This window comes from Wickerhamomyces anomalus (assembly GCF_001661255.1).
Source record: "Wickerhamomyces anomalus NRRL Y-366-8 unplaced genomic scaffold WICANscaffold_6, whole genome shotgun sequence".
Lineage (NCBI taxonomy): Eukaryota > Fungi > Ascomycota > Saccharomycetes > Phaffomycetales > Wickerhamomycetaceae > Hansenula > Hansenula anomala.
Window position 1 is genome coordinate 612,394 of NW_017567115.1, and position 25,263 is coordinate 637,656.

At 34.4% G+C, this 25,263-nt stretch overlaps 12 protein-coding genes across 12 annotated transcripts; 6 read left to right on the top strand and 6 right to left on the bottom strand.

Annotated features, from left to right (window-relative positions):
• Nucleotides 1-61: 61 nt before the first annotated feature.
• Nucleotides 62-659, top strand: WICANDRAFT_97019 (uncharacterized protein). The gene has a single exon (XM_019186551.1). The coding sequence runs from the start codon at nt 352-354 to the stop codon at nt 643-645; it is 294 nt and encodes a 97-aa protein (XP_019036831.1). The 5' UTR covers nt 62-351; the 3' UTR covers nt 646-659.
• A 237-nt stretch (nt 660-896) lies between these two features.
• SHO1 (osmosensor SHO1) lies at nt 897-1,841 on the bottom strand (the record flags this gene model as incomplete). The annotated part of the gene is made up of 1 exon (XM_019182285.1): nt 897-1,841. The coding sequence occupies one exon, from the start codon at nt 1,839-1,841 to the stop codon at nt 897-899; it is 945 nt and encodes a 314-aa protein (XP_019036832.1).
• Nucleotides 1,842-2,296: 455 nt separating this feature from the next.
• On the bottom strand, nt 2,297-3,769 carry WICANDRAFT_34985 (amino acid transporter; the record flags this gene model as incomplete). Its single annotated transcript, XM_019182261.1, has 2 exons — nt 2,297-3,633; nt 3,697-3,769. 2 exons carry the CDS (start codon nt 3,767-3,769, stop codon nt 2,297-2,299), a joined length of 1,410 nt encoding a protein of 469 aa, XP_019036833.1.
• A 655-nt stretch (nt 3,770-4,424) lies between these two features.
• Nucleotides 4,425-4,712, bottom strand: MRP21 (mitochondrial 37S ribosomal protein bS21m; the record flags this gene model as incomplete). The annotated part of the gene is made up of 1 exon (XM_019180593.2): nt 4,425-4,712. A coding segment is annotated over one exon (288 nt), but the record flags the coding sequence as incomplete, so codon positions are not given.
• A 671-nt stretch (nt 4,713-5,383) lies between these two features.
• Nucleotides 5,384-6,721, top strand: MAP2 (methionine aminopeptidase; the record flags this gene model as incomplete). The annotated part of the gene is made up of 2 exons (XM_019183842.1): nt 5,384-5,471; nt 5,529-6,721. 2 exons carry the CDS (start codon nt 5,384-5,386, stop codon nt 6,719-6,721), a joined length of 1,281 nt encoding a protein of 426 aa, XP_019036835.1.
• Nucleotides 6,722-7,262: 541 nt separating this feature from the next.
• WICANDRAFT_21335 (uncharacterized protein) lies at nt 7,263-7,748 on the top strand (the record flags this gene model as incomplete). Its single annotated transcript, XM_019180902.1, has 3 exons — nt 7,263-7,296; nt 7,359-7,452; nt 7,508-7,748. Coding segments are annotated over 3 exons (369 nt in total), but the record flags the coding sequence as incomplete, so codon positions are not given.
• A 706-nt stretch (nt 7,749-8,454) lies between these two features.
• On the bottom strand, nt 8,455-8,850 carry RPL32 (60S ribosomal protein eL32; the record flags this gene model as incomplete). Its single annotated transcript, XM_019185155.1, has 1 exon — nt 8,455-8,850. The coding sequence occupies one exon, from the start codon at nt 8,848-8,850 to the stop codon at nt 8,455-8,457; it is 396 nt and encodes a 131-aa protein (XP_019036837.1).
• A 557-nt stretch (nt 8,851-9,407) lies between these two features.
• Nucleotides 9,408-10,296, top strand: ROX3 (Rox3p). The gene has a single exon (XM_019186552.1). The coding sequence runs from the start codon at nt 9,704-9,706 to the stop codon at nt 10,172-10,174; it is 471 nt and encodes a 156-aa protein (XP_019036838.1). The 5' UTR covers nt 9,408-9,703; the 3' UTR covers nt 10,175-10,296.
• On the bottom strand, nt 10,291-17,056 carry FMP27 (Fmp27p; the record flags this gene model as incomplete). The annotated part of the gene is made up of 3 exons (XM_019182815.1): nt 10,291-10,824; nt 11,053-15,068; nt 15,132-17,056. 3 exons carry the CDS (start codon nt 17,054-17,056, stop codon nt 10,325-10,327), a joined length of 6,441 nt encoding a protein of 2,146 aa, XP_019036839.1. The 3' UTR covers nt 10,291-10,324.
• A 2,010-nt stretch (nt 17,057-19,066) lies between these two features.
• On the top strand, nt 19,067-20,329 carry TIF3 (Tif3p; the record flags this gene model as incomplete). Its single annotated transcript, XM_019185942.1, has 1 exon — nt 19,067-20,329. The coding sequence occupies one exon, from the start codon at nt 19,067-19,069 to the stop codon at nt 20,327-20,329; it is 1,263 nt and encodes a 420-aa protein (XP_019036840.1).
• Nucleotides 20,330-21,182: 853 nt separating this feature from the next.
• WICANDRAFT_97027 (uncharacterized protein) lies at nt 21,183-21,741 on the top strand (the record flags this gene model as incomplete). Its single annotated transcript, XM_019186553.1, has 1 exon — nt 21,183-21,741. A coding segment is annotated over exon 1 (442 nt), but the record flags the coding sequence as incomplete, so codon positions are not given.
• Nucleotides 21,742-22,838: 1,097 nt separating this feature from the next.
• On the bottom strand, nt 22,839-24,876 carry WICANDRAFT_70722 (E3 ubiquitin-protein ligase RNF103). Its single transcript, XM_019184212.1, has one exon. The coding sequence runs from the start codon at nt 24,417-24,419 to the stop codon at nt 23,145-23,147; it is 1,275 nt and encodes a 424-aa protein (XP_019036842.1). The 5' UTR covers nt 24,420-24,876; the 3' UTR covers nt 22,839-23,144.
• Between the last annotated feature and the right edge of the window lie 387 nt (nt 24,877-25,263).

The window sequence follows — 25,263 nt, forward strand, 5'->3', positions numbered from 1 at the left end:
ACAAAGAAGGCTCATGTTTTAATTTCAGGCTGGCAGATTTCATGAATTCCATTGGGATATATTTCACTTTTTATGTTGCTATGTTTTGGTGAGCTGTGACGATGAGATTGCGGATTATTATGTATTGTGACATGAACAACATGATCATAGTGGAACGAAATTGTACAGCCCCGTAAAAAAGATAACAGAGGAGTTTAAAATTAAAATTTAGCAGTGCTGGAGAAAATAATCATGTCCATGTTTGTGTCAATAGGAATATTTCGAAAATTATATAAACGAAGTGAAATCTCATCACTTCATCACTTCACCAATTAATTAATACTCAACTACACATTTACACAACATATAATCATGGCTAAATTCTGTTTATTCCACAGTGCCCAAACTATCTTGGTGATGGTTTTCTTAATTTGTTCATTAAATTCATTCATCTCATCCACTATGATGAAATTCAAAGACTCAGTTTTATTACCCAATTCATCAGAGGTTAATCAAGATATTAAGTTGATTAAAACAAGTAAAAACCAAAACATGAGTGGTCACGGAGTTACTTTGATACGTGCTGGTCAAAGAGCTTCTGTTTTAATTCCAGTTTGTTGTACTTTGTTAGCAGCTAGGTTTTTAATTCGTGATTCAAATATTTGATCAAGTCAAATTTTGCATGAACATCATAGAGTCAGCTGGGCTGATTATCAAAATTTCTTTACGAGTACTCATGAATAAAATACCAACAACCGTCTATTAAAATAATGAACAAAAAAAAACACACACATTGAAACGCAAAATAATAATAATAATAATATTGATGAATTTTTTTCCACCTTTTATGGCATGATAAAACTAAACCAATTTTAATGAAAACATTTTTTATGATACAGAACTCCCCCTATTGTAGTTTATTCAATCAATTCAACATAATTACTTGGGCAAATACCGATTTCACCATTTGATCTCTTGGCCTGCCACCATCTACTATGAATATCATTAACTTTTAAAATTTCACCTTTTTCAAAAGATATTTCATTTTCATCTTCTGGACTTGACTCATAAGAATATAAAGCTCTAGCAGTATATGGGAAATCATCAATCATTAAATTGGTATCAAATTGTTCATTACTTATATTTGTGTTGATATTATCATTATTATCATCATGATTCTCAGGGATGATATTTTCATACATTGGAGTATTATTTGTATCTGTGTTTCTTTCACTCAAGTTTTCTAACCCATTTAATCTTGTTGAAGATACAAATCTTTGATTTGAAACTGTTGAACCTCTATAATCATCAACATTATTATTTGAAACACCAAATCCATTATAATTCCCATGTAATTGATTATGATGAGCAAAAGGGTTATTTGAACTTCTTGGACCTCTTAATGAAAATGAATCAATCCATTGATTAACAGGAGATGTATTATCACCACCATAATAGAAAACCCAGATCAAATTAACCATAGATAATAAAATAACACCAGCAGATGCAGCCGCTTTTCCTGAACCAGATGAATAGACTAAACTTGTAGCAGAGTTTGTGGTGTAAACAAATGCAATACCAAATGCTGAAGTTAAGAAAATTTTATATTGATCAATTAAGTCAAATGTATAAAAACAAAACAGCATGATTAACAATACAAGTTCAAACACTATCCCCCACCAAGAGAAATTTGGGAAGGAGTTATTTGGATCTTTAACCAACGAAGCAGCTATTGCCCCACCAAATGCTATGATCCATGATATTAAAGCTATTGATATTGTGGAAATTGCAAATGGATCTGTTGAGATGTTTGAAAATTGAAAATTTGATCTTGAAGATTGAGGTTTTTGGAAGGCACCCATTTTGTTATCTTGATATTGCTTGATATTCTTTTGATACTTATGGGTATATTGTCATTAATGGTTCACACTTGAAAAGTTGTACCAACAAAAATTGTAAAGTCTAGATTCAAGACGCGATCTGGGAAACAATAACAGGAACGCAAATTTATTATTGAAACAGGAAGGAGCTGAGGAATGGGTATGTCAAGGTTAAGCTGAATGGAAGGCTCTTTAAATAGTACTGAGCAGAATTGAATGGATCTTGGAATGATCTTTGTCTGGCTTTGGCCTGTTTTTAGGAAATTGGTGCTGATTCTGAAGTTTGTTGATCAGTTTGAATCGTGAAGATGATTTTTTTTTCTTCTGAGGCCCAAAAAAAACGGAGAACGCATTCGCGAAACAATAATGTTGAAATTCGCGAAAATACAATTATGAAGATTTTACACTGCTCAAATGACAGAAACTGGATCTTTTATTTAATGAGTAGCTCCAAGGAATATCGTGGCAGAGAGACACACAATCATCACTAGCAGTCCCCAGACAGAGAGGGCAAATCCTAGGTATTTGACAATCTTGGTTCCTCTTGGAATATGTTCGAATGAACCTGTAGTTTCATCAACATATTCAGATCCAATCAATTTATAACCAAAAATCCCTGGCAAGATGAATGAAATTGAAGTTGAGCCCGTGGAACCGACAAAAGCCAACACATGTGCTAATGATGTCACACTGATGGCAATCAAATAACTTAAAATCAAAATGATTGATGTGATTATTATGAATTTAGAACCTTTCAATGGTGAAACAGCTGTAATGTTACCTTCTTCTGTTAATCCATCTTGTAGATCACTATCAATTAATTGATCACTTTCATCACTTTGATGTGATTGTGGTTGATGTTGACCATTCAGTATTGAAGCATCTGATTGAATTTGCTTTTTAACTTGATAGAAATAATGAATGATATGATTGATTGAAGCTCTTGCAGGGTGACATTGTAAAGGATAAGACAACATGACTAATATAACAATTGCAATTCTTCCAATTGTAGAGGAAATAGCATGTGAATAACCAACAATGACATTTGGTTCAACATTATCCCCAAATGAAAGGTATCCTGTAAGACCAACCACTATGTAAAGTGACATTGCAATACCTATGGCAGATCCAATAACTTTATTAATATTTCTAGATGATTTATCTTCTAATTCATTAACTAATGAAAACATATTTTGATGACATGTATATGCAAACACGAAAATTGGGAAACTTGCAAAGATTGAAGATATAGTGTAAGGTTTGAAAACTCGTACTGGACCTTTATCCTCTATATCATTCTTTAAAAAATGAATGAACACCAAGATAACTAAATAAACAACAGATGATAATGCAACCATTGAAGCATATTTCAAAGAATCCAATTTTTTCAAAAAAGATAAAGGAACAACAATCAATATCATGAAAAAAGTAATCCAAAAATTACGTTCTAATAATACTTCATGTTGATCTAAAAATGAATCATTCATCAAAGATTGACAAATTTTTGGAACTAAATCACCAATAACAACAAGATATGAAATCCCAACACCAAAACATTTAATTGCAATAGCTAAATCGAAAACAACACTAAGTTGTGGGTAAGTTAACTGAGCAAGGGCGAAAAATGAGGCATCACCACTTTTAACATATTTTGAACATTTCCCCTGTAAGTATAACCCGAATGATGAGGTACAAGCTGAGACTATAATAACAATAACACCAAGTATTATACCATCGGACCTTATAGCATATGGCATTGCAAGCATCCCTGCTCCTTTGAGGTGAAAAGTTAGCAGAGAGCCACCGAGGAATTGACATGAGGATCAAAAATACATACCAATGATTGTGTTTAGTAAGTTTATAGCAGCTGACTGGGGTGAAGCTTTTGCAGCTGTTGTTGTTGTTGCCATTATTATGTATTATTCTCTTATCAGTAAACAACAAAACAAACGAGGGTTTTCAGTTTCTTCTTCTTTTCTTTGCAAAATTAGATGAGTAGCTTTCAGTCAAGAATTTAAGTCATATGAACACTAGTGGCGTCTTTGTAGCAAAATTTTCAGTGGTTAGAAACGAATGAAATTGTTGAAATCAACTGTGGATTTCTCTTCTGGACAAAAATTAGTTTTGGCGATCTGTGATGTGTGGGAAAATATTTCGCGAATGTAATGGGAGGGCGTGTTTGTCCGTGGACGATTTGGAGGGTTTTAAAACAGGCTTAAATACGGTTTAAAAGAGATTAAAATGAGATATTCTTGGTGGATTTAGTTGAGCTTTGATAGTTATTGTTTGGTGAAAACCGTGTTTTCAGGATTTCAGTCGAAGTTGACATGATTTATACCGAAAAGAAACAGATGTCAATGAAATCCAATAGCTTAATCTGATAATGTGATCCATAGTTCATGTTTCTCGCAACTCTATCATCAGAAATGTCCAGTCATTTCTATAAAAACCTACTTTTCAAGCACACTGGCTTCTTCAAGTCAAAAAAGCAATCAAACTGTCATTATTTACATGAATTTAAAATATTTATCTTCACAACAAACCTATTCTCTCCCCCATGATTCTCTAATAACCTCTTCTACTAGCATCCTTAACAACTTCCATCAATCTCTTGAAACCTTTCATAAATTCTCTCTTGTTCTTTCTAATAGTTTTCAATTCTCTAGCTTTACCAGGTTTTAAATAAAATCTTTGATCAATTTGATCACCTTTGATATTATTTGAATTAACAACAGATCTCAAAGCTCTAAATGCACCATCGATATCATGATTAATAACTTTAACAATTTTACCAGCTCTTGGACCTGTTATTCTTAATTGTGCAGCTACATCTTTTGGATTAATCTTCACCTCTTGTTTACTCACAAATTCTCTAATTTCTTCACTTTTGGATACTTGTGGATTTCTTTGTGATGATTCATTGATGATATATAATGAACTTGTGTCTAATTTTTTTTCAGGGTTTCGTCTATTTGATCTTTGTAAGGCATTTAAAATAACTTGACTCTCTGAAGATGCTGTGCTATTGAAACGTAACCCTTGTCTCATGATTGAGACTGGCTTTATTCTTGAACTCAATCTGAACATATTTTCGATCTAAAGAAGCACAGAACCACACTAGAAATGAACAGAGTTGTCGTTGAACTGTTGTTTTAACCTTTGGTTTTTGGTGATTTTGAATCGATTTCGGTTTTTTTTTTCAGTGAATTTTTCAGAATTTTGAAGTATAGTCACGTGAACAAGTTTTCCAATAATGAGGAGTTTAAATGCTTAAAAAAGCATTTTTGAATTCATTTAAAAAGTTGAGAAGAATGGTTGGGAATAACAAATCTTCTTTGGATCTTTTCAAATCTATTTTAGTGCCATGATTGTCAATAAATCAACTAGAAACCTCCTCATTTTTACCCGACAACATACCATAATTTCGCGAAAATTTTACACAATTGAAAGCTGAAATGTTTTATACTCATTGTAGTTGGACAATTATTTGACACATTCATTACTTTAAAAGGACCAATCACACTATGTCGAAAGTTGAAGCTGAAGGCACCAACGGTGATAAACCTGCTGAGTCAACAGAAAAGATTGCTGAAAATATTGAAAAATTAAATGGTGAGTATCTTTAAAGAAAGAATAGCTTAAAAGTATATAACTAACTTTTTTCTTTAGTTGAAAATGAAGAAGATGATGGTGAAGAAGAGGAAGTGAATGGCGAAGGTGCTGCTCCATCTGGTGAAAAAAAGAAGAAAAAAAAGAAGAAGAATAATAAAAAGAAGAAGAAGACCATTGTACCAATTACTCAAATTTATCCAGATGAAAAATATCCAGAAGGTGAATGGCAAGAATATAAAGACACAAATAATTTCAGAACAACTAATGAAGAGAAAAGGTATTTGGATAGACAAGACGATTCAAGATGGAATGATTTCAGAAAAGGTGCTGAAATTCATCGTCGTGTTAGAAAACATTTAAATAATGTTTTACAACCAGGTTTAACAACAACTGAAATTGCAGAAACTATTGAAAATTCAGTTAGAACATTCATGAATGAAGAAGATACTAAAAAAGCTGGTATCGGTTTCCCAACTGGTGTTTCTTTAAACCATTGTGCTGCACATTATACACCAAATGCAGGTGATAAAACCGTTTTAAAATATGAAGATGTTATGAAGGTTGATTATGGTATTCATGTTAATGGTTATATCGTTGATTGTGCCTTTACAAAGACATTTGATCCAAAGTATGATACTTTATTGAAAGCCGTTAAGGCAGCTACCAATACTGGTATTAAAGAGGCTGGTATTGATGTTAGATTAACTGATATTGGTGAAGCTATTCAAGAAACAATGGAAAGTTATGAAGTTGAGTTAGATGGTGAAACATATCCAGTTAAATGTATACGTAACTTGAATGGTCATAACATTGCTCCATATCATATTCATGGTGGTAAATCAGTTCCAATTGTTAAAAATGGAGATGAAACTAAAATGGAGGAAGGTGAAGTGTTTGCTATTGAAACTTTTGGTTCCACTGGTAGAGGTTATGTTATCCCTGAAGGTGAATGTTCTCATTATGCTAAAAACGTTGATGCTCCACATATTCCATTAAGATTAAACAAGGCAAAGACATTATTGGCAAATATTGATAAACATTTTGGTACTTTACCATTCTGTCGTAGATACTTGGATAGAATTGGTGAAGATAAATATTTATTTGCATTAAACAGTTTAGTCAAGGCTGGTATTGTTCAAGATTATCCTCCATTAAATGATTCAAGAGGTTCGTACACTGCACAATATGAACATACTATTTTATTACATCCAACCCAAAAGGAAGTTGTGAGTAGAGGTGAGGATTATTGAGGAAGGAATGAATGAAATAGTATATACAAGCAATAATACATTCATTAAAAGATTGATCTCACATTCTTTTGTAGTTTACATATGGTCGGAATATGAAATATAGTCACATGACACACTTTCTTACCCTCGAGTATTACCCCTTTCGGCGACTCGCTAGGTAAAAATTTCAGAAACTTGACAAATCATCGGTAAAAAAAAGTATGTGAAATTGGTGAATTGACAAGGAAGAAAGCCACCAAAACAACCTCAAAACCCAGTTGGAATCAATCGAGACACTTGTTCAAGTTTGCCATTTAAACAGGTTGCCATATCATTCGATAAGCCATTGCCACAATTAGATAACTTTTGGATTCCAAAGCCCTTTAGAGCGCCTCCCAATTGACAGCTTTTTTTACACAAGGATCAAATTAAGATCAGAGATTTTTTGGTTATCAGAGATCAAGTGGACCTAAAACCAAACTACATCAAACGAATCAACTGAATCCGTTTCATCATAATAGAATAGACCCATCATTACATTCCCACCATCGTCACCATGAGTATTGAGATCGGTCCAAGTACATTGGAGTTTGCTTGTAAGTTTGTTTTGTTTTGTGGTTCTCATAAGCGCGTTTGACTAACTATTGATTTCAACTAGCACCTTTTACACAACCAACTACACGTTCAATCACTATAACAAACCTGTCAGATGAAACTGCTGCCTTCAAAGTTAAGACCACTGCTCCAAAATTGTAAGTGTTGAAATGACCGTTTCGTATCAATCACCATTACTAACTATTATTTCAGATATTGTGTTAGACCAAATGCTGCTCTTGTAGAACCAGGTAAATCAGTTGATGTTTCAATCATATTGTTAGGCTTGAAAGAAGAACCATCTCCAGACTTCAAATGTAATGACAAGTTTTTGATTGTTGCCTTACCAGCTCCATATGATATAGGTGAAAATACTGTTGCAGATGTATGGCCAAAACTTGAGGCTGAATTTAAACCACAGTCAGTTTCTAAGAAAATCAAAGTTAAATATGTTTACGATCAACCAAATCAAGAATCCAATGGTGCTATTACTACAGGTTCTGCAGTTAGCGGATCAGGTGCAGCAGCAGGAGCGGTTCCAGTTGGATCATCTAAAGCATCAGCTCCAATTTCTGAAAAACAAATTGAACAAGATGATTCAGATTTGAGTAAAGATCAATCAAAGATTGATGCATTGAATGAAAAATTAGATTCAAATGTTGCTGCAAGTTCATCCAAAAATTCAACTCAATTAGCAAACAAATCAAATCAATCTATTGGTAATGCTCCATTAACTACCGTTATATTAATTGCTTTAGCTGCTTTCATCATTGGATGGTTATTTTTTTAAAGAAAGTTGATGGACTAAACTAAAATTAAACAATCTTTGCTTTTTTATTCATGAAGAAACTTTCCAGTTAATCAGATTCTATATAACAATTTCTTTTTTTATAATCATATTTACTTCTCTTTTATTATTGTTGTTATAATTGTGGTTTTGCCTCCCTTTGTTTTATATATTTTACATGTGTATCTGTCAATTGATAAATGTAGCTTTTTAAGATTTTGTAGAGACAGTATAATACAAATATTACTATTGAAAAACCCAGAAACATAAGCATTAAAAACTAATAATATTATAATACGAAAACAATCTTTTTTTTACCGTTAATTTTCAATCCCTTTTATTTATAATTACTTTAAACATGAAAAAGATTTGCTTAAGCTTCTAAAGCAAGACGACCTTTTGGATTAGTAACTTTTAAACCTAAGGCTTTAGCTCTAGCCAAGATTTCAATTCTGTTTTTTGATGAAACTGAGTGTGAAATTTCAGCAGCATAAGTTTTAGTGTGTAATAATAATAAATCTAAATCTTTAACATTGTTAACCAAGAAAGCTTTGTGACCAGATGGCATTAAATGTCTAGTTCTTCTGTTTGAACCGTAACCAATGTTTGGTTGAGGAATGGTACCTCTGAAACGACGTCTAACACATGAATCAATACCTTTTTGTTTTCTCCAGTTTTCAGCAACACGGTTGTAACGATCAGAATGATGACGTTTGAATTTTTTTTGATGTTTCTTGACAATCTTTGGGTGTGGTAATGAAGCAGCCATCTATATAAAATTGTTAGTAAATCTGGATTAAATAGTAAGTGAGTAGATGATGAATATAAGGATAAAACTGTTGAGTTTAAAAGTGTTCTTCTTGTGTCTTGATGGGTTGTTGTGAAAGTTGATGGGTTTTCTGATATCTCATCTTGAAAAATGGACATAAATCACTACGAGTCCTCACTTGTTTTGAATTCTTTGTGAATCTATCCTCTTTTGTTGTATCTTTTATTCATATTCTCATTACATCCCATGATATCTTCGTTATTCCTCTGTATTGAATACTTTTCTCATATAATTGTTGGCTTCTCTTAAAATGTTTATTAAACTTCTTTGTGGTGTCCACTTTTCTTCGTTAAACATTGATTTCTTCTCTCTTTTCCCTCCTTGGTCTTATCCTTTCATGCCACTCTGTTCTCTTATTTGATCACGTACCTTGTCTATTCTGTGTTGATACTTCCTTCAAAATAGTAGTTGTAGTATTGAAAACACTTCACAAAAATTTCATATACTTTTTTTCAGAAACCAAAGCAAAAACGAAAAAAACAGGACTGTTTTTTGAACACGGCCAACATCCACCGAAATTCATGGGAGAAATTCGCGAACGATTGGGAGTTTTGGTGCGAAAAAAATGAGAATTGAGTGGGTTTTTTTGGGGAAGTACATCAGAACACCAATGGTGAAGTGCATTAGTATTAGGGCTAAAGCAAAGTCATGTGATGTAGTCTCATTAGGGCTTCGATTCTCCCGCGAATCCGTTTTTTTATTTGAAAGAAGGTGGCTGGAATTTTCGATAAAGACGATAGAGAGAATTAAACAACATTGACATCAACAATAGAGAACCTTCACCAATTCAAACATGTCAGACGTGAATCAGACAAACCCATACTATTACTACGTGGATCCAAATGTTCAATACACAAAATCAAAACCTCATCCAACTGAAAACCTTATAGATCTATACAATTTATCCGGAATAGCAAATTCTGTGGCAAGATTAAATGAAGATGGTACAAAAGGTGTTAAACTAAGGAAATCTTATAAGGCTCATATCAACGATTTGTTGGGTAAACATGTTATACTACCGAAAGATCGTACTATATCTCCAATAGTGTTTGCCCCAGAAAGAGAAGGTGCTCCTATACAGATCAAAAAGATTGATGAACAGTTTTTGAGATCTTATCTAAATTTTGATAAAACTTCTGAAGATGGTATACCTGGGTTTGATCCTGTTAATCTTGCATTAGGCGGTGAAGTTGGTCAAGGAACCAAGAGAAAACAAAAGAAAGGAAACGAAGAAGATACAAAACGTCGTAAATTGGATGTTTAAACGTGTATGGTTTACTAATAATAATGATAAAATTCTGATGACAATTTAAACCAGCTACAAGCTTTTGTAATCATACGAAATCTCATTAATAAATATAATACATAATTTGCTTTTTTAATGTTCTTTTTTGTTTTTTTTTAACAATTGTCTTCAATTAGATGATCTAAATGAACTTATTCTTGACGTGGAGCGTCTGATATTGTCCCTATTTGGTCTGTCAAATCTTTTACGACCATGATTTACCATTTTATTCCCAAGAATTGATCCAGTGTGACTTAGTAAAGCCTTGATTGCAAATTTTTTAATCTCCATAGTCAAATCTAATAACGTCCAAGTTTGATTTGTAAATGTCATTTCAGGTAATGTAAGTGCAAAATCAGTAACATTGACCAATCTCTTTGAGCCATGACCTCTAAACGTAACACTAATGACACAACTCTTGAATTTAAATGAAACAATACTGAGGTAATTTGATGCTCTTCTAATCATTTCCTCAATTTCCTCGTCATCATCTTGATCATCATCCTCTTCATCAAGTCCATGAATTATGTGCGAAGCACTTCCATTCCCATTTACACTTCCATCTTTGGATTTAAAACTGAAGATACTCTTTTTTGCAGATGGCTGGTTTCCATTGATGGAACTTTTTACTGATTGTGTCTTTTTGTTAAATGGTTGACTTGGTGAAGCACTTGATTGGTCATCATTAATAGTTTGTCCATTGGTGTCATGAGGATTTATCTCGACACTATGGTTACCATTACCATTAGCCACAAAATTTGCATTATCGGTAACTGGTTCACTTTTATCCAACTCATCATCACCATCATCATCTATCTCACCGTCATCTTCAAATGGACTCTTTGCCAATAGTGGACTTGAATCGGGGAAGGCATATTTCATAATTTTTTCACCAGTAAATTGATCAACATTCAGTTGTAATGGTTCTAATCCAACTTCAAATTTTCTAATGACCCTTATTCCACCAACTGGGTTATCCATTTTCCAGATTACATGAATCATTGGAGGTGGCTGCTGTTTCACATTATAGTGACCTTTTGATTTTTTGTTTGAATCTTTACGTCTCTTATGATTTTCATAAGGTGCAAATAAGACCGGTAATTGTGTATCTTTTTCTAAATTGAGAACCTCAACAGTTTCAATAACAACAATATTACGATTGGAACGATCAGATCCTTCAACTCTTTTGAAATGTGAATTGGTCAAGAGGACATCCAAGAATGGTAATCTTTCATCATCTAACATGTGTAGTTTGATATCATCTGCACGAATGTCCCATTCTAAATAATCATCTGAAGCTTTAGCTTGACGACCGCCTAATAATGCAACATGCATCAACAAATAAACTTCCTCCATAGCTTCTTCCTTTTTGGTGGATACAACCAATAAATCATTTCTTTCAACATCATCCAAAATACTTCTTCTTCCAGTTAAATTGTTTTCAATCTTCTTCATTTGTCTTATAGATTCTTGCAATTTCAAAATACGATCTTTCAAGCTAGAAATATCGTTAACATCTAATCTCAGCAACATTTTTGACTCTTTTTCTTTCAATTTAACATTTCTTGGCTCATTATAGATCAACAAGCTCATAATCATGGTGTATAATGAATAATATTGTCTAGCATCACATTTGAACACTGCTTGTGAAAGATCACAACTCATCTTATTTATACTATTCTCTTTGTCATTGACAAAATATGATTCATCAGGTTTATCATAACGAAGAACAACTGATGTCTTCTCCATCAACATGTGATTTTTTAAGAAAGCGCCATCATAGCATAATTCAATTCCAACCCACGGTGGCCAAGATGTAGTTGATCCATAATTTGAGTTACTAAAGATGACATTATGTCTTGACTGTATGTCGTCATCATAAAAGACAAATGCACTGGCATCTGTTAAAACAGCACCAAATCTTTGTTCAACAATGTTTTCATTGTACTCATTGTCAGTATCATTTACATCAAACGCCAAAACTTTCAATTCAATATTTGGTGCAACAATCATAACCGCTGAATCTTTGCTATTTTCACTCTGTAATTGAATTTGAGGAGAAATCAATTTCAACAAATAATTTTCTTGAGTGATGTATGAAAAGTCAATTGGAATTTCATATAATTCATCTTCAAAATTTTTCAATTTTTCTGAAGCGCGTGTCTCATTAACGCTTTTATCATATGGATGTGTTTCAGTTTCAGCCAACCCTTTAGATTCATATGTTGCTTGTGTAACATGTGTTGCTTGTCTTGAGAATCTTGAGTGTTCGGCACGACGAGCTTGAGCTTCAATGATATCTTCAATTTGTCCCAATGATTTATGTTGCATGAACTTTGAAAATTGACTAGTCATTTCAAACAAATAAACATACTTGTAAACAACATCTCTATTCTTATCATTCCATTTCAGCAGCATATTATGAATTATAAATTTGTTTCTAAAAGGACTTTGTTCAAAATCATCATTAATGTTGAAGTCAAAAGAGGAATTTTCAATAACCTCGGTTGGCGAACGTGCTTCATTGGCCATAGCTAAGTCACGAACAAATTGAATAGCGTGATTCAACTTTCTAATTTCAAGCTGTAATTGACTTATATCACGATGTGCTGTTGGAGTTTGTGGAAATGTAGTTTCCATTTGTTCAACTTGGGCCAGTTTTTCTTTCCTCTTCGAAGTCAACTCATCAATTCTAGTGGTGAATGAATCTTGTTGGACCTTGTTGGAATCATGACCAGAGAATAAACAATTATGGAATTTTTCTTTGCCAAACGGTCTGATACGTTCACCAGTATCAATATTGATTTGAAATTTATCACCATGATCATTTCTTTTGAAATACATAAAGCTTGGAGTGAACATCAATGGGTGAATCTGAACGGAGCTTTTGTAACCATCTAGAGTTGACGTACCGATCTCTGTGAAATCACGAATATCAAACCATGACTTATCTCCATCAAAAACTTCAACGTGGTGATTATGACTGGTTTTCTCACCAGTTGCTCTTTTTCTAGCCATGTTCAAATCCTTATCCAATTCAAACAAACCATTCATAGTTCTCATATCTAAATCAGTCATACTAACTTGACCAATGTTGAAACCCATCCTCATAATTTTCTTAGTAACATCCAGCTTTGGATTATGTTCATAAGTTAACTCTTTACGTTGATGTAAATCCAACACAAAATTTGATGCACGGGACTTGATACCAACACTGGATAGCTTATCTTGGTCTTGACGTTTTAGGTCATGGTCGTGATAGACATGTGTGATGAACAATGGATCAGCAATGGCTTGATACTTGATGGTATATAAATGTCGGGCAAATTTCTTTGTAGCCTTTTCAGGACCAAATAGTTTGCCGTGACGAACTGGAAAAGTGTTGGAAAACATATGCCACCATTTAAAGAAATGTTCAAACATTGCTGGAGTCAATTGTATTGTATTGTAAGCATCTTCACTCTTCGAAACCAATGTTAAGCCCATATGAATATAGTGACTTCTGAACTGATAGTAGGCATCATAGTTATCTCTGTCTTCCACATACTTAGGGTTGCACAAAAGGACTTCATCATGAGATATAAAGTCGGATGTTCTTTCATTACCATCATCAGTTTTTCTTTCAAAGAAGAATGCAAGATTAAATTGAACACCTCCTGATAACTTAATTGCAACTTTTTCCAGATAATGCTCCGCCATAATATCAACCTGTGCAGCATCTGGGATCTCATCAACATTGAAGTAGTAGCCATACGTTGAGCCTTGAAAGTTTGTAGATTGATTAGCTAAAAATATTGACTTCTCAGTTTCTCTACACCAAACCAGCAATGGCTCAGCTAAATGATTAGGCACTGCAAACATAACAATATTGGAGTTTGCAACCAGAAATTCTCTAGGATCATCTTTTTCATTCACTGATAATGTAACACCGTCTTTAAACCCCAACAAGAAACCAGAAGCGATACCACATATATCATACGGGTTCTTTGAACCTTTAAAAATAACATCAAAGCCTCCATTCTGCTTCCAGTGAAAAGAAAATCTAGCATGAAAATTTGCTCTCAGCTTATCCCAAAACCCAACTTTTTCTGAAGGATCAATTGGAGGTTTGGTGAAATTATCTAGGTTTAGCATGATTTGTTGGATACATGGTTGATATGAAGTACCCCATGTAACCTTTGTTGTATCTGCTGAGTTCAAATCCCAATCAAGCTTAGTGTAAAATTTGATTGATGTCAGTGTCTTTGGAACTTCAATAGAGTAGAGGTTATCTTCATCAAATTCGCGACACCCTGGAACTAATGGAACATAGACTTCTCTAACTTCTTTGTGTGACTTTATAGTATTTTCCCCTATAACAACATCACCATGAATCCTGACAGCAGACAAATTCTTATCTTGAGCTTTAGTCATCCTTGGCATATAAATGAAAGGCAGTGGATAGTCTCTCAGATGGCATCGTAATTCACCTAATTTTAGATCAAAAAAAAGTGGTATCAATGTTGAATATTGACTATCTTTTGGCTTCCCTTTACCAACATCGTATATGAAATCAGGAATGCCTTCAATGCCAAATGATGGTTTAGCGATATTTAAATCAACATCTTCTAAAGCAAGAATAAATAACGAAGGTGAAGTCACGAAATCCAGTACCTTTTTATTGAAGTCTTGAGGTAAATGATCCATATTCAAATTTCCCCATAAATATTTGAAATTCTGTTGAAACTCTCTTTCTTGATTTTTCTTGTATGCTCTAATTCTAGCAATCCACGATTTGGAAAAACCTTCTCTCATTTTGTGAAGCTTTTCTAAAGCATTCTGTCTCACATCAAAAATTTTGTTGAAGTCTGGAGCTAATTTTGCAGAACTATTGCTTGATGAATTTTTCTCGCGACGATCAGAAAATAAAGCATCCATTGAACTAGAGTGATGCAACGAGGAAAATCTTGCTGGCTTACCTTTGAGAAACTTTCTTTTGTTAGAAATATTTGGCAAATCACTATTCACATCATGACCAATGTTTGAAGTTGGGAAAGTTGCTGACTTCGGGGCTTTTTGTCTTTGGTTTTGAAGTTCCTCAGATATTCTTGCATCAAACATTTTAGTTTTTTCAAGTCGCATCTTTTGCTCAACAAGACCAATTTGGAAAATCATGTTCAATTCTGCCTCAAATGGATCATCATCCATACTAAATAGCAGTCTGTTTGATTTTAAATTAGTCCTTGGAATTTTATGAGCAGGTTTGGCCTTAGGGTTTATAACAATTTCATCAGTGTTGTATTTCAATGAGTGGTGTAATTGTCTCAAAGTTTTAGCCATCACTGATATGTTTTCAAAAACCTTATAAATGATAAATTGATGTGGAATTGTCAAATGGCATGACTCATTAGCCAGGTTGAACCAGGTGTTTTCATCATTATTAGCCAAAATGTCTTGGATGTTAACCTGTGTAGAACCATTAACAGCTGTCAAAATCCGAGACCAATAACCAGGAGTTGTTGGTGATTCAGCACATAATCTCATATAATGTGAGTTCAGCAATATCGGACTCTTGGGCAGAACAATTGCACTGGCTCGATTTACTTCACACTTTAGCTTCATTCTGTCTGGTGCAACAAATATCAAATCCAAGTAATCGATGTTAAAGTTCAAGTGGACACGATCAAGTAATTCTTCAATACCTGCTTTCTTTTCAGGTGAAGATGGTGTTTTTGGAACATCTGATTTTTCACTGTACTGTAAGAATTCAAAAATGGTATTTCTCAACAAATGTAAGCTTGAGATAATAATGAAATGTGTCATCACTGAATAAAAAATATCAATTTTCTCCAAGTTGAAATCAATAGATAGTTGTTCAACATCTTCTACCATGGGACCAACAAGAATTGAACAAATGGGTATTTTGAGAAAAACTTTATCAGCTAAGGCATGCTTTTTCGAACTCTCCGAAACAACTTTACCCAAAAGCTTCGTTGATTCGAATTTCAACTTCCAACCTTCTTTAACACTAACTTCATCGGAGAACGAATCCAATAATCCTTTGTCATCATCTTCAAGAGAGGAATTAGAAGATGTGGTGTTCTCTAATTCGATTTTACCAGCCTGGGAAAGTAATGAAATTGACCACTTCTCAATTGTGACCGCAATCTTTCTTAAATCACCATTGATCAAATCATTTTTACTCAGAGGGTCTATATTTTTAACGAGATCCTTAGGTATCAGTAATGATCTTGAACCCAGTATTATGCTTGTGTTATTTGAAACATAGACAATTTGAGAGATCCATTGAGGGATCAAGTCAGCCAAAGAATCATTTGTCACAGTATTTTCATCACAAATTTCACCATCAGAACTAGAAGTATCAAGTGTTTGTACCTTTTGCTGTTCTTTTTCAATACACCCACAAGCGACTAGGTCATGTTTATATTGGTCAAACAATGGCTTTGTCATCTGGTATAGTTCACCAATCAATGAGTTGATACCATGTAAAACTTTCAAATTGGACAGATCAAGAATAGATGATTGTGAGATCAAGAAGGTGGAAACTTGAAGTTGAGGTACCAAGTCAACAGTTTGTTTCAAATCAATATCATCCCAAAACAAAGCAGTTTCATCCAGCTCATCATGTGTATCGATGTACTTAAGTTTTGTGTTGGCCAAATTGACAACCTGACTTGTTGAATAGAACATCTGATCATCTTCTAAAGTTCTTGTTGTTTTGAACTCAACTGAGATCAAGGAGAACTTCAACACCAAAATCTTGTAAAATTGTTGTAACAATGGACTTTTAACCAAAAATATGGGATTCTCAATACTCAATTTTAATTCAACTTTGGGCCATAGTTTAGGGAAAGACGTCATACTTGCACAGTCAGATTTGTTTTTTTAACTTCTTGTTCACTACCCAATTGTGATTTCTTCTTACACTTCATAAAGTCCAAAGCGCTCAAAACGACAGTTTTGATATCTTCAATTGACGTGTCAAAAATCAAGTCTGATAAGTGTCCAGTTAACAAAATCTTACCATCTGTGTAAGCATGATGCTTTGAAGCTTCTAAAGTTTGAAACAGGAGGTTTGAAGATCCTGTAAAATTCATGACGGGGATCGTCAGAATCGGTTTGTAATCCTCCTGATTCACAGAACACATAGCCAAACTTATTTCAGTAAAGTTGTAAATAACATGAAATGGCTTATCTTCATATGTATAGCTCAATCCGTAACCTGGGGAGTCAAAATACATTCTTTGGATATTGAATGCAAGGGCATTGACCTTCAATTCAAACTTAACTAAAGGATCATAATTGGAAGCTTGGATTTGTTCAGCATCAGCCAATGGGATCTCATTAACCGAGACGTTGTGAAAAGCAATATCAATTTTTTCAATCAACTTTATGAAGAAACAATAAAAAAATAGCTTTTCATTAAGTCTAGCCAAATAAAAATCGTGATCATGAATTGGAGGATTTGTTGATTTTTTCCTATGAAAATCTTTAGGTAATGTCTTTATTAGTGAAAGCACAGGTAATGAAAGGTTTCTAAGTTCAACGCCTAGATTTAATCTAGATATTTCACCATTATTGAAATTCAGCTGGCCTCCAACTTCCATTGTGAACGCATCAAAGATTTCTATATCATTAATTGCTTGATGGAAAAATCTTAAAGTTGCTGAAAACTTAGACCTTGGGTGACGATGCTTCAATGAAACTTCAGTAATGACATTTTCATTACTCAGCACCATTCCTAAACTTTCAATATCAATTGAAAGGTTGATAAACTTAAACCCAACAAATCTGAAGTACAATAGATACATTTGGAGCGCTTTCTTCAAAAACCAATTTTGGGGGAAAATGTGGAAAGGATTATCAGGATCCAAATCTTTGGGGTCTTGATGCTTTAGCTCTTTAATTTGATTCTCCAAGTCTTGTTCTTCATGACCACTATTATGTGACTTTACCTTTATGTCAACATCTTCTAAAATAATAGAGAATTTTGTTTTGGAAAATATTGAAAAGTTGAACCTTATAGCTCGTATTTTGACGCTGATTTTCTCTGTGTTGATTGCTAACCTTGATATTTTCAAAAGGAATGGGTTTATAGACCTCACAGAAACACCAAATAAGCTGCATATCAAGACTCGGATTAGTATTGCGCTAAACACAATAATAATAAGGAATTGTATCAGACGTGAAGACTGTATTGCCTTAACCACTTGTGTAGGATCAACCCTCATAGCAGCCCTCAGTTTATCATCAATATATCAGTTGAAGAATTGACTGAAAAAAAAACAATGCTTTGCTGTTGTCTGAATGCTGATTGTCTTTTAAAAACACGGCTTGTAGGCAAATGTAAACAACCGATTGAAGATTAAATGTAAGCTCAGAGCAGTTTTTAAGCAGGTGAGACCCTGAATAATTTCTTTTGTTGAATATTTAGATCGACCAAGTAGCCAGAACGTTGAATTTGAATATATAAGTCAATTGTGGAGGATGTTGAATGCCAAATTCTATGCAAAAAGCTTATAACACTTTTTAAAACCGCTTCTTCCAGCAAAAACTCTACATTTGAACTGACATAATCTCATCAATAAAATTACGTAATATTTTCGCGAACTAATTTTTTCTCAACAACAGAAAATTTTTATTGGAAAAATTAGTGTAAAATGAATAGGCATAGATAAAATCTACGTTAATTGTTTGACACTTTCAATTGTGCTTTTTATTAAATTAGACATTGGTCTTATTACCTAGAGGAGATTGAAAGAACATATTACACTGAAAAATGCGTAAGTATTCATGACAGAGTGGTATAGACCATTAAAATGATCAAGGAACTAACATGATTGAATTTGAATAGCACCAAAAGGGAAGAAAATGGACTTAGCGTCCTTCTTATCAGATGATACATTCGGAGGAAGCTCATGGGCTGATGATGATGTTGATTTCAGTTCTATTTCAATTCCAGTTCAATCTCATAAAACCGATTCAGGAATCCCTGGTCCAAACTTTAATGATCCAGCATTTGGTGGATCTGAAAGAAGAGATCATGTTGAATATCCAGTTCCTGATGCTCCACCATATCGTGCAAGAATAAACAACTTACCATGGGATGCTAATGAAGAAATCGTTACCGAATGGCTAGAAGGTGTTGTCGGTCAAGGTGCTACTTCTAAATTAGTTGTTCCAAGAGATTTCAATGATAGTTCAAGAGTGAAAGGTTTTGCCTTCGTTAATTTCGAAGAAAGAGATCAATTAGTTAAAGCTTTGGAATTATCAGGTACAGAAATGCTTGGTCGTCGTGTTTATGTCAACGTTGCTGCTCCAGAAAAAGAAGGATTCGGTAGATCAAGAGGTGGATTCGGTGGTGATGCTGACTTAGATTGGGGTGCAGCTAGATCTGGTCCATTACCACCAAGGGATGATGACTTCAGAGGTGAAAGAAGACCAAGAAGAGAAGACCCAGATTTAGACTGGGGTTCAGCTAGAGGCTCAGCTGCTCCAAGATCAGATAGACCAGAAAGAAGACCAAGAAGAGAAGAACCAAACTTGGATTGGGGTGCAGCTAGAACAGGCCCAAGAGGCGAACCAAAAGGTTTTGAAGGCAATGAGCCAAGAGGTGAACCAAGAGAAAGAAAACCACGTCGTGAAGAACCAGCTTTAGATTGGGGGTCAGCAAGAGGTGCAGCAGCTCCTGCTCCAAGACCAGAAAGAAGACCAAAGAAAGAAGAACCAGAATTAGACTGGGGAGCTGCTAGATCAACTAGTGGAAACACCAATTCTTCAAGATCATCAAGAAATAACAGTAATAGTCAAAGCCAGAGTAACAAATATAATAAGAAAACTGCTGCTGATGAGGTTGATGTTTGGACTCGTGGTGGTCAACCAACCGGTGGTAGAAGACAACAACAACAAACTGCTGCTGCTAAAGAGGAAGAAGCTTCTAGTAAACCAGCTGTTGTTAAATCTGCATTTTCTGTTTTAGCCAATGAAGATGATGAAGATGAAGAAGAAGCTACAGAAAAAAAAGAAGATGAACCAAAGAAAGAAGCTGCTGTCACAGATTTGGAAAACGCGACCTCAAAATTGAATATTAGTGGCGGTGAAGAAGGTGAGTGGGAAGTTGTTGGTAAGAATTAAAAAGGCCGGAAGGTTCAAAACGATTGGAACAATGAAATCTATCAGTTATGAGTTCTCAAGGTTGGATTCGAATATAATTTTGTTTATGTAAAATAGATCTTTTTATGGAATCAAAAATGTAATTGAGTTATCAACTATCTGTACCGTTTTCTTTGTATTCCGACAATGAAATGATCTCAAATCATAGTTTTATTTCAGCCATATTCGACGTGACAATAATTAACTAATATTCTCGCTAATACTCGCGAATACTTTTCTAGGGTCAAATCAAAAATGATCATTTTTGCCTTCTCATAGATTTCTTTGTTAATAATTACTTGTGTGCTACAAACCTCACATTATTCCCAATGAGCTCTCAATTGATTGGAGAGATAGAGCTCTCTTTAAGAGAATCACTAGAATCACAAATCACACCAAATGAGAATTTAGATGACGAAATTACCATTGACTTTTCGCCATTTGTCGATGATAGGGAGGCTGACGATTACGACAGAAGTTCAGAAGAGGGTAGAGTTCTTTTCATTTCAATGACAAGCGAGATTATAAAACCGGTGAATGAAATCAAATTCTACAGATTCTTCCAAATTGGTGAAGTGACGCCCGTCAGAATTAATTATTACACATATGATCTGCTTATAAATTTTATAATAGCATTTTCAATGAATCCAGAGATGAGGAGTCAGTATAAATCAGTGATTCCTCACATTTACAAGATCCTTTTTGTGTTGCCACCGTTACATACGGTTTTGTCAATTCCAGGGACTTCTCATTCCAATGAAATTTCCGGCGCTGCTAGTGGCTCTAATAGTTCATCTATATCAAGCTCAAGATCAATACCACGCAACAACAGAACAGCATCCAGATCAAGTAAATCAAAAACAATGGCCGATATCAAATCAATACATCCCATTACTACTGATATTCCCAAAAGTTTTGTGCAGAAGAAAACAGAAGATATGGAACGCTACATAAGTGAAGTGATAAAAAATATTCCAGACAGAATAGTTATACGCTGCATTTCCGAATCTTTGAAGAATATTAAAGATGGATATAAAATTGGTAGGCAAACAAATAAAGCAGCCATAGAAGACTTATTAAGACGCCAAATAATTGCGCCAATAACAGAATTCTTCGAGATGATTCGGGATTATGACACTACAAGCAATAAAAATGCTCTTGAATGTTGTGGGCATTTTTCGTTTGCAAGAATATCAAAACCAGAGCGTTCATCTGATATAAGATTGAGGAGTAATGTTGAACTTATCACTCCAGATTTTTCATTCATTAATACTACTCCTAGCACATATCGTGGATATAATTTAAATTTAGCAGATGATGAGAATTCACAAGAACCTGAAGTTGAACTTGTTATAGATGTCGAAAGGCCCTTTGTCTTTCTAGATACAATCGGGAAACCAATTCAATTTGAAAAGGATATGGAAATAAGTGATATTTTTCGTCAGTCGATGAAATATTGTGACTTTCTAGGAATGGATTACGGATGTATCACTGACGGAATATGCTTCTTCTTTTTCATAGTTGATGACTGTGCTATAGATAATAGTGAGAGAGACTGTGGTCATGATAAGGTCTGCTTCAAACAAAAAGTGTACAAATTTATGACATTCAATGGGATTGATGAAAAGCACAGACCACTCTTCAATCCAAACGATATTACTACCAGTCACTTGTTTGGCCTGTTACTATTTCTGTCCAAAAAGAAGTTATTATGTGGCTCAAATTCAAAAGGAGGAAAAGAGAAGATGGAACACATCATGAGTAAAGGTGCCAGATATACAGCTGAGGAATTGGTAGATGCTTCGGCAGAAAAGCTGAAAAAGATAGTGAATGACATGGAACTAACCAAAAGCTGCAATAAACAAATTGATAAACAATACACTAATGGAACCTGTTCAAATTCTGCTTCGGCCGTGGCAAGCTCATCAACTGGGGGAGAAAATATTACCCTAAATTTTCCAACTGGTTTCAAAGATTATAAGGTCATTCAAGATAGCTTTGAAAAGTTAACACAAATCATTCTCTTGAAGCGAACCACATTTGAACAGATTCTTATGAATCGAAATAAGGACATATCGATCAATTTTCAAGGTGAAGGTGAAGCTGAAGATGACTATGATATTTTTTTGGAGCTTTACAGCATAAACCATCTAAAATCGGTATATTTCTTGCGAAATGACATAGAAAGATACAGTGACTACTTCCGTACTGATGAGGCTTTTATTGATGACATTCTTTCAGATGATTATGAAAGTGAAGTGAAGATAAACCAAACTATATCAATTCCCAACAACAGTGTCCATTCGGATTCAACAATGACTAAAAGAGAAATCAACTTTCCAAAAATGATTTCATATGGGTCAATGGTTTCAGGGGAATACCTTAGCTCATTTTATGGTTTCTATATCGCTTTTGAATATATAAAAAGTGATGGTGATTTGGAAGCAAAACATCTGAGTCAATTGCAAGATGAAATAGAGGAACTACACAGCTGAAATATTGCGCATTGTGATTTGTCACTGTGTGATATTATTGAGGATATAAATGATAACGCTCGAATTATCGACTTCAATAATGCTATTGAAGGTTCTGAAGTCCATGACAATCAATTAAACAATTTATTTGCTTTGGACGATAGCAAACTTTTAGATATTGAAGATGCCCTTTCCCCTGACAGTGATTATGGATCACATTAGCTAGTGTATAGACTGTCGATTATTAGCTATCATATTTTTATTCATATCTTACAATACTAAACTTCAAAAGTAACAACAAAAAACTTAACCCATTATACACATTAAACCATTCTTTCAACACGATCTCTAATTTCTTGAGAGTTTTCAACTGTTTGGACACCAGCACCATCACGATTACCTTCATTATTATCATCATTATTATTAGCTTCATTAGCATTGCCATCGTTATTACCATTATTAATAACTTCATTAGCATTAATCACATCATAAGTCGGATCTTCTTCTCTTAATCTTTGATCTTCATTGACAATAGCAGAATTAACTAAATCTGACTTGGAAATCCCCATGATAAGCCAAAATACTCTCCATTTGAACTTCAAATATTTTTTGATTTTTTCAGTGGCGATTTGTTCAAGATCTGGGTGTCTATTCAAGATCTCTGTAACACGTTCATTCAATGTAGTGTATTGCAGTTCAGTGAATTGATTGATGGAATCTAAATCATCAATTTGATTTTCAGGTTCTGCACCATTACCTTGAGCTTGTTGTTCATCAGATTCATCCTTGAGGTAATAATCACGTTTACACATTGGACAACATGCTTTTCTCTTTGTAAGCCACGGATCTAAACATTCTTGATGGAAAACATGGCCACAGATTAACCCACGAACTGGATCTTCAGGTTCAAATGTATCTATACAGATGGCACATGTTCCTGAATCATAATGAGGTTCATAAGGAGTTCCTAAATCCACTTGTTCTGGTTGATCTAGAGCATCATGGTATGTTGATCCGGTGTCATGATCAGGGGTATTGACCTTAATAGCTGGTGTATCACTAGTAGCTATAGTGTCAGTTGCTGTTATTGTTCTACCATCGGCAGTTGAGCCGTCTTGAGTTTGATTTTGAGGTTCTGGTGTTTGTTCGTCTTGTTGTTGCTCAACAACTTCATCATCATTTTCCTCTTTCAACATAACATGGATTTCACGCTGATCAGCATCTCTCTCAGCACCACCGTCTAGCCAATCTTGATAAGTTCTAACAGGGAATAAATGATCAACTTCCTCCTCAGTCAATCTTCTTTTCTTCAAATATTTTCTTCTTCTATTCCTTCTTCTCAACTGATTAGGTAGATCACCTGAATATCCATTGAAGCTGTGCATGGGGAAATCACCAGTCAGCAATACTATTCCACCATTGTTTGAGGTTGTTGTTAATCTAGCAGTGGCATAGATCCCTAACCTTGTACGGACATAATATCTCATTGAAAAGAAGATGAAAACCAAAGCGATAACGACCCCGATCGCCACTGCGATGAAGAATAAGATGGATGAAGGCTGGGATGTGGCAGATGTGTTATTGTTTTGCGTTGACATGTTGGTTTTGTTGATGGATGTTCAGCTGAATGGATTTCGGGTATTTAAATAGCACTAAAAAATGTAGCGATAACGAAGAATATGGGAACTTCTGTCTCGACTTCTCCTTTCTATCAATAATATCTGCTTGACAAGTTCTTTGTGCTTTGAAGCAAGGAAAACTTCCCTTTAAATATTCAAATCGGAAGCACAAACGATGGCTTTTTATATGGGGGAGTTGGGCTTTGTAGATTGTGGTGATTGATGATGGATTTCTTTTCATGATTCAAGTTTCTTGTCCCACAAATTAATTTGGAATTTCGCAAGGGCCACAACAAAACCTTGTTGCACATGGCGGTTTGACAGACGTCTCAAAAGAACAATAAACGTTGAGCTGAGAAAGCATTGAAAAACTAGAGATGAAGAGACTTTGGAGCAAGGAGCTGGTTGATGTTGATGTGGTACTTTCTTGGGCTTCTGGCTTGAGCTAGGGACTGTATGGGTCTTCTTTGAAGAGCTTGGTGTACAGATATTAATGATCACTTCTCGTAAATAATATTGGAGGTCAACTACTATCAAGAACACAACCTCACTCAATCTCAGATACTACTGTTAATTTGTCATCAAGAAGGCTGAAAACTATAGATGCTGATTTGTATATCTTGTGTCTAGTCAGTTGCCGGATTAAATGCTTGTTTGGTGTTTGATTCCAGTATTCTAATATTCCCAATATTATATGAAGTTTGGAGGCTGAGTGGCTGTCAAAGAGAAAAACGTCTAACTGATAAAACCTAGAACAATGAACAATAACATTAGCGATATTGATCGACTAAACTTTGAGATGCTGCAAGGAAAAGTAGCAACT

Bases quoted from the DNA above. Each gene is read 5' to 3' on its own strand.
- WICANDRAFT_97019 (XM_019186551.1), top strand. From the start codon at position 352: ATGGCTAAATTCTGTTTATTCCACAGTGCCCAAACTATCTTGGTGATG.
- ROX3 (XM_019186552.1), top strand. From the start codon at position 9,704: ATGTCAGACGTGAATCAGACAAACCCATACTATTACTACGTGGATCCA.
- WICANDRAFT_70722 (XM_019184212.1), bottom strand. From the start codon at position 24,419: ATGTCAACGCAAAACAATAACACATCTGCCACATCCCAGCCTTCATCC.